The following is a 19077-nucleotide window of genomic DNA, read 5'->3' as shown; positions in this document are numbered from 1 at the left end:
CTCTGTGAGGAGATGAGTTAAAAAAGGAGAGGAGGAGATTGTATTGATCCGATCCGCGTGCAACCACCTCGCTTATGTCGACTTTTTTCTCGGTTGGTGGGCTAAAAATAGATCTTTAGTCCCGGTTGGTAACATCAACCGGGAGTAAAGCTTATATCGATCTTTTTTCCCGGTTGGTAACATCAACCGGGAGTAAAGCTTAAATGGATTAATGCCCCATAATAACGGTTGGGGCAGTGAAATTAACCCTCCAAATATTAACTCGTTAATATATACATTTTATATTTGAAAATGATATTAGGAATTTGTCCTAAACACTTCAATGCTAGTGTATATCTATTATATAGGTTTTTTTAGAGAAGGATTTATTATATATGCTTATAGAGTAAATTTCACAAAACAGGTTTTGGGATGCCCATCTCAGAAAGCTCTGCTTTTTTTTTATTTCAAGGATTCTCAAGCTTTGGGCAAAATGTTTTACAAAAACATCATATTTGTGCAAAATACTAAAATTTCACTATGTATAATACATAGTGTTTTTAAGCATATACTCATACTGAAGGCTGAAAATACACTTTCCTATACTATCTACCCTATTTCCTTCCGAACTCCCCTAATTCATGATGGAAGATATGAAGAAGCAAACTTTGGTAGCAGCATCATGTGGATGTATTACCTAGACCTAAACTTATCTATTATATACAAAAAGTCCATTAAACTTCCTACAAACGCTCTTAAGCCGCCACGTGGCACTCCTACAAACGCTCCTAAGTCGCCATATGGCACAATCTAATCTCACCGTCGATTTTCACTTAAATTGGTGGACCCGTTATTGTAGACCATTAGATCAGATCTATTATTAAAAAATAATAACTTTTGTATTGTTTATAACATAGGAGCGCTGTCCGTATGTATGATTTTGTACGATACAAATACTACTGCTGTTCTTCCCGTATGTATACAAACGTACATGATTGTGAAAACAAAACGATAAAATTTCCTAATCTTCGCTGGAAGAAAACAAATACACATGTATACATAAAAAAGACAGAGAATTTATATATGCATTCATAAAAATCAACGGTCTTTTTAAAATATGATTTTCTACAATATAAAGATAAAATATATTACTTCACAAATATCAATATGTTTAGTTAAACTAAGATCTATAATAAATATTTAATCAATGTTCCTTTAAACCATCTTCTAAATCAATCTATTATATACTAAAAGTATATTATACGAATGCTTTTACATCGCTATGTGGCTCTCAAATAAATTAGAGAAATCATTGAAATCTTTTATATACTAAAAATCTATTATATACCTGCAAATGCTCTTACATTGTCATGTGGCGCTCTAATAAAATTAGAGAAATCCAAAATATTTAGAGTAAAAAAAGAAAAGCATCCAACCTTATATTTTTCACTTAAATTAGTAGACCCATTATTTCAAACATTGGATTAGAGCTCTTAAAATTCCCATGCCGCTAATCTCTATCCCGGAAAGAAAACATAAAGTGCTTGTGTCGTAGGATCGTCTCCCTCCCAAAAAAAACAAAACTTAAATACCTGCACCATATACGATCGAAAAAACAGTTAAAGCCAAAAAAAATAAAAAAAGAAAACATGCACTAGAATCAGAAAGAAATACTAATAAGGAAAAATCATAAGTGCCGGCACTGATTTGTTGTCAACAGCCTTTAATCTACGATTTTAATAAAATAATACTACACAGTTAAAATTAATCATAAACTTATTGTAGTGATAAATATATCATCACAAATGACACCAGCATGTAATAGCAAATGTGATAATAATGTTTCAAATAATTTCATATCATATTTTATGGTGTCAAATATCACAAATATAAAGCGTTATCTTGAATCTACATATGTAATAATTAAAATAACAAAACCTAGCATTTTTTTAAGTACATCTATTTAGGTTTATTTAATTTTGGAGAGATTGAGATTCTCAAAGTATTTGGAATTTTTTCAAAACTTTTCTTATTTGAGCTGTGAGAAGCATAATTAATAGATTGATGAGAAACATTAAATTAAATTTTAGCCAGTGATAATAAAACAACATAATTTAGATGTGATTTTTAAGTGGATCTTTTTAAGTTTATTTTGGGTGAGATTGAGATTCTAAAAGTATCTGAAATTTTTCAAAACTTTTTTATTGCTCTTTGAGAGTGAGAAGCATACATGATAGATAGTTAATTTGCTACAATACAACCCTTAATTCATCACAAGAATTATGTATTTTCTTTGCCAAGTAGTATTGGAAAAACATGAATAATCCAATAAAATACGCATAAAACTACTTATGTTATATTTTTTATAGTTGATAGAGATTCTTATATACCGGGTATAATTGATGGACAAATGTTATACACCACTAAACCCAACTGTAAGTGCACTCTAGCGAATTAGTTATTGTAAATAAGTTTGTGAAAATAAGTACATTCTTAGTATTAGTAAATGAGTCTCGTATTCTTAGTATTAGTAAATGAGTCTCGTATGGTTGCTTACAACATATGGTGGAAACAAATTTGGTGCTAAAGTATAAATCTTTATCAAAATATAAATAATGATATGGTGTTTTGCATATTCTCATGGTGGTATGTCTTTTTAGCTATAGTTTTTATTAAGTATTGTCAAATGATTAACCCCACTCATATTGTATGTATTCCATTAAAATTTGAGAAGTACTTATTACTAACTTCATATGAAAAAAATGCATTTTCATCAACTCCTCCTTTCTGTCCCTCTGTCCTTGAATGCAGGGTACAGTACTTGCTATGCCATCGTAAATATTGCATGGGTATGTACATGGTTTAGTTAAGGTAGTGTCCGTGAAAGGTCACCATAGGCAGTGCCGCCACAGTGTAACTAAAGTGACATACTTACCATATAATCATTTGTGAGTGTACTGATAGTAAACTAAGTGTTAAAATTGCACTCTAGGATGGTTTTTAGGGGTATGGCTACATCGACGCGGAACCTATATGTTTCAAGGCATTACATACAAAAGCCTTCTTTCGCAGATACAGTCGACTTCATCCATTAGAGAGGCATTTATGTTTATTTTAAACAGTGTTATCGTATTATTCGGTAGATATGGTATATTTAGACTATTTATATATAGATGCGAAAATAAGTGATGAACACCGGGCTATGCAGGTAGATGAATTTTTTAGTGTATTAATAATGTATTATTTGTTTTAGTGGTACTAATACAGTTTCATTTATTAAAAGTTGACCTAACTCTTAAAACAATGATAGTAAGTAGTGATGACAAACGACCAGTTTATATATGACCAGGACAAAGGTATTTTTGTTTAAATCTAAGAAACATTCTTATCATGTTAGAAGTATTTTAAAATCTACCATCTATTTTATGGTAAATATATTTCTTTTTTTTCTTATTGTAGGGTAATCTAACTTCTCTTACAGTGTGTGTCTCTAGCATATGATTCCTTTTAGCATTATATGATTATTAAGATATATGATTCCTTTTAGCATTATTTTTTTAATAACAAATAAGATGCCTGTGCATCTGTGTGAATTTCCTTTCCGATTTATATTCCACAAATCAAATGTTCTCCGGTTCATATCCTGTCGTTATAGCGTTTGAAACACAAACTATAATACATGCCCACGCGAATGCGCGGGCTACCTTCCTAGTTATAGTAATGGGCAACCGATGTTTCTTGAGAATGTGGCTAAAGTGTGTATCTACTTGGAAGTATGATATATAGTTTTTTATACGTATATTATGCACAAGTATAATGGCCAGACAAATCATTTAGATATGAATGTAGGATAGTTACGAAACATCTCGCACTGAAAATTAGGATTCTTTGAAACAATTTGTAGAACCCCGTGAAATTTGCTTTTTTTTTATAAATACGATAAGCTTTTTCGAAAAAGCAATAGTCAAATATGGAGTGAATCTATGCTCCTTTTTTTATACAGATGCACTGAAAAAAAAAGAAGGTAGCATGAAAAGGGAATCTTGAAAGATGCTTTAGGATCGACAGGCTGCTCATATTGGGCAGGGAGCAGCATTGAGAAACACTGTTGGAGAAACCATCTTTGATCGGTCCACTAGATTTCACAATAGTCCCGGCCGTTTTGCTCTTCTCTGGCTACCAGACACACAAGAACAACACGTTCTTTTCCTTGGACATCAACGTTGGACTTTTAAGGGGCGACTGTGTTTTGCTTGTGTGGCCAAGGTAGCTTCAACCTCCATCGCGAGAGGCCCTGACTGCGTTTGCTCCTCGGGTTTATCCTTTTGCAGTTCATCATGCAATCTTTCTCTCCATCACCGTTCGCGCAAGTTGGTTCGCTGCTGATGTGGAAGAATCAGATGAAGGACCTGATTGCTTTTTTCTTTTCTTTACAAGTCCTCTGCAATTGTGCGTACTATGGTTTGATTTGCCAACTTTCAGGGGTCTTTATGCAAACTGGATGTACTCTAGTTGTATACTTATCTCATGTACCATGTTCTGTATCTGAACTTTAATTACCAAATAAAGTACATGAGTTTTCCAAAAAAGAAAACGACCAACAAGCACTAGGTCAAGATAAAAAAATACAACTACTGACACACCAAGCCTCAGAGGCAAAAAAAAAAGAAAAAGAAAAAGAAAAGAAGTCAAGGTCTTCTCCTCATCAAATAAATATATATAAATCCTCAGTCTGCAGAACTCCAATTCACAAGCAAATTGCAGCGCAGCATCCATCCCATCCCATCTTTCCATCCATGGGGGTGTTCGACGATGGCTGCGGCGAGTGCTGCTCCAGCTGGAAGGACTTCTGCTGGTGCCTCCTCTGCATCGCCATCCTCCTCGCCATCGCCCTCATCGTCGTCCTCGTCGTCGCCTTCGGCTTCGTCGTCCAGCCCTCCATCACCGTCGACGACGCCTCCCTCACCCGCCTCGCCCTCGCCGCCACGCCCACCACCGCCCTCGCCTACAACCTCTCCCTCGCCCTCACCTTCCGCAACCGCAACTGGGCCATGTCCATGAAGAACGTCGAGCCGCTCGAGGCCGCCTACAGGTTCGACGGCCAGCAGTTCGACCGCATCCAGCTCGCCGACAAGGGCGCCAAGCAGGGGCCCAAGAAGACGGTGGTGTACAGGCTCTCCTCCGGCAGCGACGCTGCCGCGGCGCCCGGCCTGGGCAACGCCGGCGTCGCCGAGTTCAAGAAGGAGAACGCCACGGGGACGTTCGAGGTGGAGGTGGGGGTCACCGGCAAGGTGAGCTACACGGCGCGGATCACCAAGTGCAAGATCGAGGCGACGTGCAAGCTCAAGCTGCAGCTCGCGCCGCCGGGGCAGGAGCCGGCGGCGGTGGTGTTCCAGAAGGTCAAGTGCAAGCTCGCCAAGGCCGAGAAGAACTGCTAGTTTAGTGCCAAAGTAGCGGTTGTTGTTGCAATTGTGTTAATTAATTTGGATATTTGTGCAATTGTGTTTAAATAATTTGCAAGTGGTGATTGTTTAGTGCTACTTGTGTATTGTGTGAGTGATGTCTTTTCCTGCACAAAGTATTAATCTAATGTGCGGTTTAGTTTGGGTTAATTAGCTGTTCTAGTCAGGGGAGTGACAGCTAAGCTAGCCGTTAGTTTGGAAGGTTGTTGTTTTATTATTGTTGGACCAAAAGTGTATTACTCCTAGAATCTTTTCTTTACGATTTTGTATATTGATTCATGTTTAATTGGGATTTAAAATCAAAGTGACTGGATTGAATTGATTTCTTAAAGGGAAATGCTAGATTTCGAGATTTCCCCAAATCCCAGTTACTCAATGGTTAGGGAGTCATCTTCAAACTCCAGCCCAAGACAGCCGAGGGAGAACGAACTAGGAGAGGCAACAATAGCTCCTCACTAGGTAAGATGGCAGCCAGGACTTATCCATGACTACTCCTCGCTGGTCCCTTCCCCCCCCCCCCCCCCCCCCGCAATCGTCGAAAATGTATTAGGTTTAGGTTGGGTTGAAAGTGATTCGGATAATATCCGTCCGACTAGAATTTTTTCGGATTTAGATAGTTTCGGTCGGATATATCCTGAAATTTTTGAATTCGGAAATGAATTCAGATATGAAAACGAATATGATATAGGTGATATCGTTGGATATTATCCGGTATTTTCCATCGGATATCCGACTTACACATAAGGCCCATAAGGCAGCCCAATCTAAGAGGAGGCAAATCAGACTTCTTGAAAAAATGAATTTCGAATTGAATTTTATGATACTAAATGAACTCATATGAAAAAGTTGTCAAAAACAAAGTTGTAGATCTCATTGAGATCTACCAATTTTATTTTGGTAATTTCTCCATCCGAGTTTGATTGAATTATATAAAATTTTAATTTTAAAATATAAGAAATTCAAATAATTTTTTTGGGTAGTAAATGATTTCAAATGGAAAAATTGTCAAAAACAAAGTTGTATAACTTATCAAGATCTATAACTTTTATTTGTTCATTTTTCTATATGACTTTGTTTGAACATTTTGAATTTGAATTTAAAACTATGACAACTTCAAACAACATTTTCAAATACTAAATAATTTCAACTGAAAAAGTCATCAACAACAAAGTTGTATAACTCATCAAGATCTATAACTTTTATTTTGGTCATTTTTTCATCCAACAAAGTGATAGTAACATTGTTCACAAAAGTTACATATTTCTCATTTGGTTTTATAAACAATAAGATAGAGATGTAAATTTTGTGAACAATGTTACTATCACTTTGTCGGATGAAGAAAAGATCAAAATTAAAGTTGTATGTCTTGATGAATTCTACAACTTTTATGTTCATGACTTTTTCAGCTGAATTTATTTACTGCTTCAAAATATCATTTGAAGTTTTGAATTTCAAATTTTTAATTGATAAAACAAAGTCACAAAAAATTGGCCAAAATAATAGCAGTAAAAACACAATAACATGATAAGAGCATGATTTTAGAAACACAATAGCAAAAATCGTTTGTGAGTAGTGAGGGGTTTTTATTCCGATTAATATTCGTCACCGTATTCGTTTCACTTCTTATTCACCCCGTATTTGTATTCGATAATATTCGATTCCAATTTCATATCCGGGTTTCCAATTCCGATTTCGATTCCAAAAAAAATTATGAAAACGAATATGATAGAGCTAGTTTCTGACCGTATTCGATCCGTTTTCATCCCTAGGTTTAGGGTTATTAGGTGGGGATAGGGAGAGAGAGAGGGGAGGAGGGGGTCCCGGGCTTAGGATGGTCTTTGCCAGCTGCCGGACCGGCGATGGGAGAGCATGAGGTGGCGGAGGCGTCATCGAAGCCCAAGAGGAGGAGGGCGACATCGGCGACCGTGTGCTGACCATTGTTAAGTACCAATTTCAGCTGTCAACTACCTCAATAAATAAAGGGAGAAATAACATTTCTTACACGTATATTAGTTATAAATAATGTAGTTCCATTTATCTAGGAAAAATATTGTGTATGTAGAGATTATACGCTAAAGTGAAGGAGAAATGAGCCGACATGCAAAGAAACATGCCTCCAACGAATCACATGCAAGCACACGGATCGATGATGGTTGAGTATGATGGTTTCCGATGTCGGTGCACCCGTAATCGTCATTGGGTGTCCATAAAAAACGTTCACGTGTAATTCTCTATATTAGGCTAGTCGATCTATGCTACGGAGAGGGTCTAGTAATCTTAAAGGATTGCACTAGTTCTAACTTGTTCATTCGAAGGATGGGAATCCCGAGAGAATTAGTGTAAATAATGTAAGTATGGTGCTTAGATTAATTAAATGTTGTTGGATGCACGCATACCCACGGAAAGTAAGGTAGGCGGCAGATGGTGACAGTCCTATCCGTCCTATGTATTCCTCTATGCCCGGGTTTGACGTAAGAGTTTGTAAAATGCCATAATCACGCTGACATACCAACAGGAAGTGGTCTCTCGGTAGTGCCAACTAGGTGTCTAGAACTAAGTCCTAGCCTTGTAAGTATGTATATCTTAAGTATAATTTAAACACTATTGTTGATGGGGTTTGCCTGTAGACCGTACTCTGAGGGTATTGTGGTACGTTGGTACGAGGATCTACACAAAACGTCATCTAGCACACAAAAGACAAGGATTATATTGGTTTAGGCCCCTCGTAAAGTAATAGCCCTAATCCAGTTTATATGGGATTATGAAGAGAACCATAGAGATTACAATAGAGAACAACAGAACCGTTGAGTTATTGAGTTGACCTTTGTTGAGAATAATTGACGAGATCAATCGGCGAGTTGGCTTCGAGTCCTCCGGATTGCTTCTGCTATGGCTGGTGGCAATGCTATGATTCGATGATCCTGTACCCCTCAGGGGGCCTTGTATCTATACCTCGAATTGTCTTGGCTTCCAAGTAGAACTCAGAGAGATTCTAACGCATACGAGATCACAGAATCCACATCTCCTCCGTATAGGACCCAGATACCTTCTATTCGGGGAATCGCTTTCCTTATGCATTGGCCTAATTCTTTACGACTAAAGTAACCTTCCTGTATACTTGAGGATATACTGTATTTGTATACTTCGTAACCCCAAGGATAGGAGGTATGCCCTATCCATAACCCTAACAGCTAAAGTATATATGAACCTTAGCTCTCTTTTGTCCTTTTTCGCTGTCTAGTGTATTATCATTAGAGATGAATATCAGGTGTGTCACACTACCCAATTACTTCCTCTGTCCCAAATAATAATGCCTATATTCCTTTTACACGGTCTTCAATAGTATACTTTGACCATTAATTTATTTCATGTTATGTTTCCAACCAATATGAAATTAACATCACACGACAGTACTTTAAAATATGAATCTAGTAATATAATATGCATAATTCTTTGCATATATATATGTTTAGAATGATTGATGGAGGGAGTATTTTTATCGCAATTAACCCCTTGTCTAGATTATGGGATATTAATTATAGAATGATAACGAATATATGAAATCTCTCTTTATGCCGCCGCCTTCCCTATGAAAAAACAAATACAGTACTCTCGGAATACTCCCGGGCGAAATGCTACAATGGTATCCGTGCGCTTGCGGATTTATTTGTGATTGTAACATGTACCAACTCAGTCCGTGCGTGTGGTTTTGGGGTCAGAGGAGAAAAGGATTGGGGATAGGGATGCTGTTAGTGATATGCCCTAGAGGCAATCATAGAGATGATTGTATCATATACATTTACATATTTATTCGACATTGTTCTTTGAAATAGATAACTCATTATTGGTTAATGAATATGTGATTCTTTCATGAGACTCTTTATGTTGTTTGTAACTATTTCTAAAGGATCCCTGATCAAATATCATATGTGGAACAAATATGTTTATATGATCAGCACATGTATTAATTGATGATCATATCTCATGGATCATGGTATAGAGATACCAAATTAATAATGTGAATACATGTTGGTGAACATGTTGTTGGATAGACCCAACATGAGACACTGCAAGAGTCATATGTGTTGTGTCATCAGTGATCTTATTTAGTGTTGGTGTTGAATCCTTAGACCTGTGATTATCATGGTTCCCAACATGTGTAGTAGCTTACTTAGGGACTGCTAAACGCTACTCCCTAATTGGGTAGTTATAAAAGTAGTTTTCGGGTATGCTATGAAATATGTAGTGGGATATGAATAATCAAGATGAGATTTGCCCCTCCTATGGAGAGATATCTCTAGGCCCCTCGATGTTGTAGATTATGGGAGTGCATTGCCATGCCAAAGGCGATTGAGGAGTCAATCACAAGTTATATAATCTATCAATAGGTTCGATTGAATGATTGAGCTATTAGAGGATGGCACATATCTAGCCTTGAGCTTAATCGATATCATGAGGCAAAGGGGTTCATACAAGTATACACTAGAGGTTTAGCCGTTATGATCTTTATGTATGCCCGGTGGGTCAATACGTTCTGCTAGGGGCCGCTGTTGACGTGTGGACCGAAAATGAGTTTTCGGGTTACAGCCGAGTGTACATGAACCTACAGGGTCGCACGCTTAATGGGCCAGAATATGGGGATTGGATGGAGATCCAATATGAGCTTAATTCGGATAGGGATCCGAATAGGAGTCCTACGGGCCTGCAAGGCCCGAGTGATGGATCCTATATATTCGTGAGGGGTGTGACCGGCGGAGGTATTGCATCACGTGAGAAACCCTAGCCGTCACTCCCCTCCCCGAGCAAAACCCTAGCCGCGCGCGGGTGTTAGCACATCTACGCGTGGCATTCCGTCCTTGTACGTGTGGATACCGGTAGAGACGCCGCTGGTTTGCGATGCTGATCAGCGTGGGAATACGGCGAGGAGAACGCACGAGGAGGAGAAGATCGAGCCGGTGCGATCGACTACTTCCTCTACATCGACGCGCGCTATTTCGCTAGAATTCCTTCGACCTCTTAGCACCTTCTTCCACTGCGTAGCGCGTCGAGTGGTAACGATCTATGATCTAATACTTGCATGGTTCCTGGTTTACGCGATAGAAAATTTTGATTTATGCTATCGTAGCCTACGTGTATCCCAACAGATGCTTCATGTGCGAATCTCAACGCTGTTCTTACATTGTAAAAAAATTGACTGAATTTTAATGTCTTTTCAGTTGACTGAAAATTTGATAGCACCTTGCTTTTTTAAAAAAGCAAAAGCTATTTCTTATTACTAAGTTGCATGATACTTTTAGAAACAATTAATTAAATTTAAGTCCATTCATGTGTCCGTTCGACCTTCTTAAACACATATTCTTCTATTGTTCCACCTTCTTATTTTCTTGGTCTTCTCTAAATGCCAATTTACCTAGTACCGTGACAAAAATCACGGAGTTGGAACTCCGTCTTGCTGCCTAGAATATTTGAATGGAAAGAAATAATTTGATCTTCAATGGTGTTCTGCCCAGTGTGTCTTCTTAGAGAAAGAATTTGAGGATGGATTTGAGTCTACATTTAATTAGGCTCAAAGAGGTCCCTCTTCCCATGGTTCAATCATGGATTGATGTTTTGTAATATTTTGTTTTGTTTTATTTTTTAGTTTGTATATAACTCTATCCTTTTAATATAATTTACCGTGGAGGCCTCCTCCAATGTGTTCTCTTAAAAAAAAATCATGGAGTTCGAAAATATCATCGTATGTGTCTTTGACTTGAACCCGACATGATCAAAGCATACACATGTTATTCTCACGTATGATAGTATTTTCCAACTCACATATCTTTGCGATGATATTTCTATCATCCCTCTATATTTTTAAAATAATACTACCAAAGCCAATCACTATCAGTGCACCTGATACTAGCAGCTAGCTGATCTGTCTTATTTATACTTTTCCATGAGTTTGAACTAATTATTGTATTTATTAATTATATGGTATGCATACAAGTTAATTTAATCATATTAAATTCTATGGGTTCACAATTAAGATTAATACCGTCTTGAAAATGAATGTGAAGGAATCTTAACTTACATAGACTGTTATTGGAGAGCCCCTTTTGAGCGGTTAAGGTGGTGGTAGGATTGCTACGAGCGCATGCTGGCCGGTCGGGCCGAGCGGGACGGGACGGGATCCTCTCTCTCAACGTTACGATTTTGTTTCGATGAACAGAAGCGTAACCGACGACGGTCCGAGCAATGAATTGGCGTTCACTTTGGTAACGATCTGAGCAATAAATTTGCATTAATTGGATTTAATCCTCCCGAATCGTCTCTCTTGTACAGGCTATAAATCCCACCACCAGATAGACAGAAGAGAACTCTCTCTGTCACTTTGGTTTACACCGGTTAACAACTCTGTGAGGGCTTCTGATCGTACGTTGATTCTGCTTCCCCGATTCCAAGTACTTGGACGCACGAGTGCTTGGGACGTGCAGGCCTTCGGAAGTCCACTCGCTTCAGTACTTGCACGGGTAGGCAAGCAATTAAGTTTTTTTGAACACGTTCTTCGCATGTGTGCTCTGCTCCGCATCACGATCTTCTTCCTCTAAACCAACATGTCGACTGCACATGGCAACAAAGGAGGAGACGACGCCGGAAATGGAGAGAACAACTGTAACACCCCAGGTAACCACATACCTAGAGTGTCACACAAAAAAACACTCAAACCACTAACTTCCAAAATTATTAGAAATTTCGGCAGAGTCTCCCCTGTAAATACGGACATCCACGACAGGCAATTATAAGTTAAACTAATAACAATATCATTCCCACAATACGATCCATCCTTATAATCCATGGGGAAGAAACTATTAGAAATCTAAAAGATTATTACAAGACCAAACCAGAATATAATTGAAGTGTCATTATGGACCTAAGCAATATAGTTTGATAGTGTGCAAGTAGAAGTGTATATAAGGGTGCTACTTCCTGCCCATGCATGTTGGTCTCAATGCCTAAAACCAAATAAAACATAAGAGTGAGTATAAAAATACTCAGCAAGTACAATATAGAACTAGAAAACACATATACACATCATTGACAATAAAGCATGAACATAAGGCTTTCTTTCTTTGATAGGAAACACTTTTCCAAACACCAAGTCAAAGAAGATAGTAGTTCCCATCCCGCGCAGGCATGAATTGAAATAGTAGTTTCTATCCAGGACAATACATCCAGTATTGAAACACATCCATGGCAAGCAGGAAACTTGAATTATTTAAGTAGAACCAGAATCCAGAATATTAAAACAAGAATAACATCGTACACATAATATCAACTTGAAATTTAAATGGCGTGAACAATAATATGAAGATAAGCAATTACTTATCACGTTGAAATATATCAGAAATAAATAGATAGAGTAAACAATCCATGAATCACATAATTAGTTCATCATGCACTTGCCTCCAACGAAGGATTGGTATCATGCACGACCTGATGGACCACCACCTAATCACAAACAAAACCTTAGCAAACACATTCAAACATGCGTATAAAACAATCAAAAAGGTGAACCTACTGCCGCATCCTATCAAAACTCAATAACAAGGAACGCGCCGCTTCGACTATACACAAGACTGCTGCTTCAAACTTTTATATCTTGAAATATGAAAAGGTTATTACTGAAAATGTATACATTTTGAAAATCTACAGAACAATACCTACAACTTTCATCTTTCATGTAGAAAACATATTTTTATTCTGCCATTTAAATAGTCTAATTTGCGCTTGAAAGCAGGCTTCAGAATCTGTCCAGAATTTCAGACTGTCCACACTAAAACAACCATAACTAGAGTTCTACTCGCCCAATCAGGGTGTAGTTTACCAATATGGAAAGCTAGGAAAAACCTCTACAACTTTGTCTATAGGCAGCCTGGCTGATTCCACTGTTTAACCCCTCAAAAACAGTTCAATCTACTACTATCCAGATTATGACACAAAAACAACAGTCATAATAAAAAAATTATATCTCCTAAACCACTTGAGATAAAATCGCGCCCTTTGGTCCGAAGATATATCCAAACATTATCTACAACTTCCTAGTTATAAACTTTTGCAGAAAATAACATTTAGAGCCCCGAAATATCAAAAAACTGAAGGACTGCAAATCTGCCCACATGCAGAACTGCAACAAACCGAACCGTAACTACCCAAACTCCTTCTCTAGCCTTCCCTAACCACGAATTAAAGCACTAAAGCCATGCTAGAACAACTGATACAATAAGGGGATAAGCCTCACCTAGGGTTTCTTTAGAGAACTTGTGAGGAGACAATAGAGGAGACTCCGATCTAACCCCTCCTTTTACTCCTCTCCTCCTCCTCGTTCCGTTTTTCTACTTCGCTTCTTGATCCAAGCTATATGAAGGTGGAGATCTAGGGAGAGCAATTTGCTGTAGATGAGAGAGATGCTAATTTTGTAGGAGGGGAGGAAGGAGGCGCCGGCCAGGGAGAGGGGTGGCGGCACTATGAGGGGAGTGGGATTCGGTTCCTCTCTCTCTAAGTTTTAGGGGAGAACTAATGGGCTGGGTTAATGGGCCTTCTCATGCTGGCCCACTTCAAAAGGTATTTTCTTTTATTTATTTCTATTAACATCTTTATTTTAAACAAGTCAACCCAAACTAAAGAAAACCTAAATATCTTTTAATATACGGGGTATTACAACAACACCACCAACAGAGATAACAACAACACCAATGCCTCGTCATCCTCTGGACTGTTTTCTGGAGGGTATGTTACTCTACTCAACTTCATCTTAAACATGTTCCTAGATAATACTATTACTGTTATTAGCATGTTCGTGTTTAGCACTATCACTGGATAATTTCGTTATTCACATGTCATGTTTTATTATCTTTTTTTATTGAAGTATGCTGAATTATGACCATATTTCCAACGGTTACTTCACTAGTTTTTTAGAACTTGAGAGATAGTTTTCCTAAACAAAATCTAGAATGCTCCAAGTACTAATATATGTAGATAATATTCAATGATACAGATAATCATTAAAAATTATATAATTTTTATAGATAAACTAAAGATTGACACTTATTACGAATCCAATGATTATAGTGCACTATAAATATTGTTCAATTGATTATGTTACAGGCCTTAACACTAGTGATGAGGAGTTATAATTATTATTTAAAATTTATATATAATTAATAAATAACTATATAAATTTTATTATATAAATATCATACCTATTTTTTTAATAACAATAAATTAGATTTGTAGTTAATTTTTATGTATATCTACAAGTAATAAACTAACAAAAGAACAATAAATAAACATATCAAGATATATTGTAATATTGTAGAATAAGAATATAATCCATTGTTTTACAAATAAATTAGTTTATCGAACCCCAATTATGTAATTCTATGCCTACTACTACTTATAGGTTATGTAGAGAGTAGAGAGGAAATATAAGCCTAAAGTATAAGGCAAATTAGAGTATATGTATATCTATGATTCTATATTATCTTCATAGCTTATTCTAACCATTCTCCTTAGTGGTAATAGTAGCTCACTAATAATTGGGACTTAGATTTGAAATCTTATACTCCCACCATCATCTCTTTTTAAACATTATTAATTATATCTATGATGGTCAATAGGGGAAAGTGAGGAGAAATGACATAAAAAAAGTACATAGGTACCGTCCTAGGTTGCGGACCATCTATTATAAATAAATTTGATAATGTATAAGAGAAGATGGTGAACACATAAGATTTTAAAGGGTTGGTTACTTGAGAAGAATAACAAGTTAGATACTGAAGAGATTACTATGTTTCTATAAGCTTACCATTATTATCCATCTTGTTTTCCAAAAATATAATTCATTCATGTCTTTAAGGATGGATGGATTGAAATCATTAAAATATAATTGTGTACATGGATAATAGGTGCGTCAGGGTTAAGAATGCTAGATAATTTAATGCATTAGTATTGTAAAGTAGTTCTTTGGATGAATCTTTTTTCATTCAATTTGTTGACAATAGTGTGAATCATTTGGTAATGAAGCTTAATGATTTTATTCTCCTATTGCTTCCTGAGAAACTATGTGAGCACCGCAACATTTATACCGTGCACCCTTCTTCAGGTAGGGCTTCAAATGCCACATCCATTGGATAAGACAACTTGTCCCACACCTTAAGAGACACGCCAGCGTATAAGGCCCATCCCCGTATAACCTACTGCACACCTGTCTCTGCCTTCATTGCAATTCATCCGTTGGTGCATGGGTCTATCATCCGCATGATTCGCCGCTGTAAACTCTATGTGGTCGTCGCGATTTGTTGTTGATCTTGCATGGGCCCATACCTGCACTCACGTGTGTGGTCGCGTGGAGACCCTTTTGTGCTTTCCTAAATTGGAAAAGGCATGGTCATTAAGCTGGTTGTGATGCTTGTCTATTACCAATTAATAAATAAGTAAGTCTATTTCGATTTGCTGTTGTTCTCAAGTACCAAATTGTTCGTGGTGCTCGTCTATTAGCAATCAATAAATAATTAAGTATGTTTCCATTTGTTGTTGTTCTCAACTACCAAATTAAAAAGAATCCTGCAATTATTTGGCACTATGTATTGTGCACGTCCTAGTTTATTCACCACTACTGTCATCTCTGGTTGAAGTTTATTTTATTGACTACTATTGTCATCTCTGGTTGAAGTTTCAAGTAGCTGACTAGCTAGTGGTTTTGCTGTTTAATTGCGTTGATCTATCATGGTGTCCGATAGGTTTCTTGGTCCATATGCACGTTTTGGCACTATGTTGTCCTATTCATCTACATCAAGTGTTTGCCCAATTGCCTCACAACCATGGATTTTGGACTTAGCATATTCTTTTCATATGACATTTGATGGATATGGCTAAAATCATGTTGACTTGTTAAAAACGGTGCTATGGTTCTTACAGCTGATGGAACATTGTCTAAGAACACTCATTGGGGGACCATCTCTACTCAATTTCTAGTTGCTAATTTGTCACTTGTCCCAAAACTTTCTATGAACCTGTTATGTATATTCACCAGCTCATTGACAAAAATTGCTTTGTTAGATTTCATGACGCCGTGTGCTTTGTGCAAGACCGTAACATAGAAGCAGTGATAGGCCCTTGACATCACTAGAAGGAATACTCAAGGCTCTTGACGACTTAAGCTCGTCATCATCCTCCAATAATATACTGTTTGTTTGCTCTCTTATCTATTCTTCATCTCGCAAGTCTTTCTCACAAAGGCACCATAATTTGGGTCACTTATGTGGTTCTCACTTAGCCACTCTTGTCAACCAAGGTGTTTTTGGTCATGTTTCTATTGACACTACCTTTGCTTGCAAAGGTTGCAAAATTGGCAAACAAATGCAACTTCCATATCCTTTAAACAAATCAACTCGGCCTTTTGATTTGGTTCACTCTTATGTTTGGGCGAAGGTTCCCTTTCCTTCTAAAGAAGACCACATCTACTATGTTATTCTCATTGATGATTATTCTAGATATACATGGGTCTATTTCATGAAACACCGTTCCCAGCCTTTTTTTTATATATCAATCCTTTGCCCAAATGATTCATACACAATTTTCTAGTCCAACTCGTATTTTTAGCTTAGATTAAGGAGGAGAGTATAACTCAAACGCTTTTTTCAATTTCTGATATCTCAAGGCACCCTTCCTTAGCTTTCTTGTCCTGGTGCTCATGTTTAGAATGGTATTGCTGGGCGTAAACATCATCACATCATTGAGAACACTAGAACCCTTCCCAATGCATCTTTTGTTCCAGCTCATTTCTTGGAAGAGGCTATTTCTACAACTATGTACCTCATCAACATACAACAATCTTCTTCTCTTCAAGGCAAGCCTCCTAGAGAGGTGTTGTTTGGATCTCCTCCTCACTATGACCACATTAATTTTTTTTTATTTCCTATGCCTTGTATGCACCTCGTAGGCACACCATGTTGATTGCCCAATTGGTTGAGTGTGTCTTTCTTGGTTATTGTCTCAAGCATAAAAGCTATCATTGCTATAATCCTTTTGAACGTTGTATCCCTATCTCCTGAGATATTACTTTTGATGAAAATAAACCCTTCTTTTATTCTGCTACTAGTCAAACTTCTTCTCTTACAAATTCTATTTCCTTTCTCTACCTTCCTTATATTCCTTCATCGGAAGTCTTTGAATCCACTGTCCATACCACCTTCACATTCAATATCATTTGTACCACCTATACTGTCACCAATACAACCTACTACACCTTCACCATCATATGTACCACCTCCGCCATTACCAATCCTAGTTTCATCAACACGTACTTCCCTTCCTTCTACAACAATAATAGAAAGCTTTCCTTTTCACTATAGTTGTAGACCTCGAACTCATGTTGAACCACCACCCTCTCCACCTACCACTAATGATCCATTGTGTATTACTCCCTCCGTTCCTTAATATAGGGCATAACTGGTTTTTTGAAGTGTACTAGAATATAAGGTGTGCATGCACATGCAGTAAGCAGCGTTAAAACAAAAGTATGAAACCTGATCGACTTCCGTGCTCATGCATGCATGCGCTTTCAATGCGTGGAGTTAGCGCTTCATTTCTCGTGTTGCTTATCTCTTTCATTCCTTCGGTTGCTTTAAAGCTCTTGGCTCATCGGCCTGACTCCATCTACATGCTCACTTGCTTTAGTTGTAACACATCGGCGAGCGCCGGCGAGCAGCGCGATGGATATGGCAGAGAAGATGGCAGAGTGCCCGGCGAGTGGCAAGACAAAGGTCGGGAGTTGACAGCGCATGCGGCAGCAAGCAGAGATGGAATTCGGCTGCGCGTGATCGCTTCGTGTCCACGCCATCTGGATGCAGCAACATGCGCAAGTGGAGCTCGGTCGTGCCCGAGTGCTTTGTGACGCTGCCATCCGCATGCGGCAGCAGGCGCAAATGGATATAGCTCGTGCGCGAACGGTTCATCTCCACGCCCTTCGCATGCGGCTGCAGGAGGAGTGAGCTAACCTCGTCGACGATGCGAGGACAACGATGGATGCAGAAACCTGTGATGACAACACGGTTGAATTGACGATCATGAGCGAAGTTCTCCTGATCGGCACTGATCATTTAATCAACTCTGACAATGTATGGTATGCTATAAATTCACTGGCGAATGACAATATTGTTCCATATTCACTCGAACAGACCGAGGACAAGGAAAAATGCTAGAATTATAATTGTCTCTATGGAAATGGCAAAACTAATGTTCCCTAAGTATGAGAGAGTATGCACATCTTTTAGTTTGTTCAAGATCAATTCTTCATTTTCATATTGTTCCATCCTTTATTTTTTTTGTTCCGTTAAATGCAAGTTCTTTTTGTTGAAGATCAAATGAAATCAAACATGAATACTCCATTTTTTTTAGTCATCGGACAAAGCACAGTTACAAGAGTAAAATCCTAATGCATTGATAAAATCCAATGCATCAAGATAGATTTGCTTATCGCATTGCAACTTTATTGGCAGTCGACCATTCCTTTCTAATGTTCCCTTCTTCAGATGTAGGATAGCATAATGTTGCCCTCCTTTTGCACGCATAATCTCTCTCATGCACCCTTGTT

General features: G+C 37.7%; 1 protein-coding gene across 1 annotated transcript; it reads left to right on the top strand.

Moving 5' to 3' along the window:
* The first annotated feature begins 4500 nt into the window (after positions 1-4500).
* LOC4342844 (uncharacterized) lies at positions 4501-5759 on the top strand. The gene has a single exon (XM_026027173.2). The coding sequence runs from the start codon at positions 4776-4778 to the stop codon at positions 5415-5417; it is 642 nt and encodes a 213-aa protein (XP_025882958.2). The 5' UTR covers positions 4501-4775; the 3' UTR covers positions 5418-5759.
* Positions 5760-19077: the final 13318 nt, after the last annotated feature.

Source organism: Oryza sativa, chromosome 7 (genome assembly GCF_034140825.1).
Source record: "Oryza sativa Japonica Group chromosome 7, ASM3414082v1".
NCBI lineage: Eukaryota > Viridiplantae > Streptophyta > Magnoliopsida > Poales > Poaceae > Oryza > Oryza sativa.
This window is presented reverse-complemented; position numbering and strand designations above follow the sequence as displayed.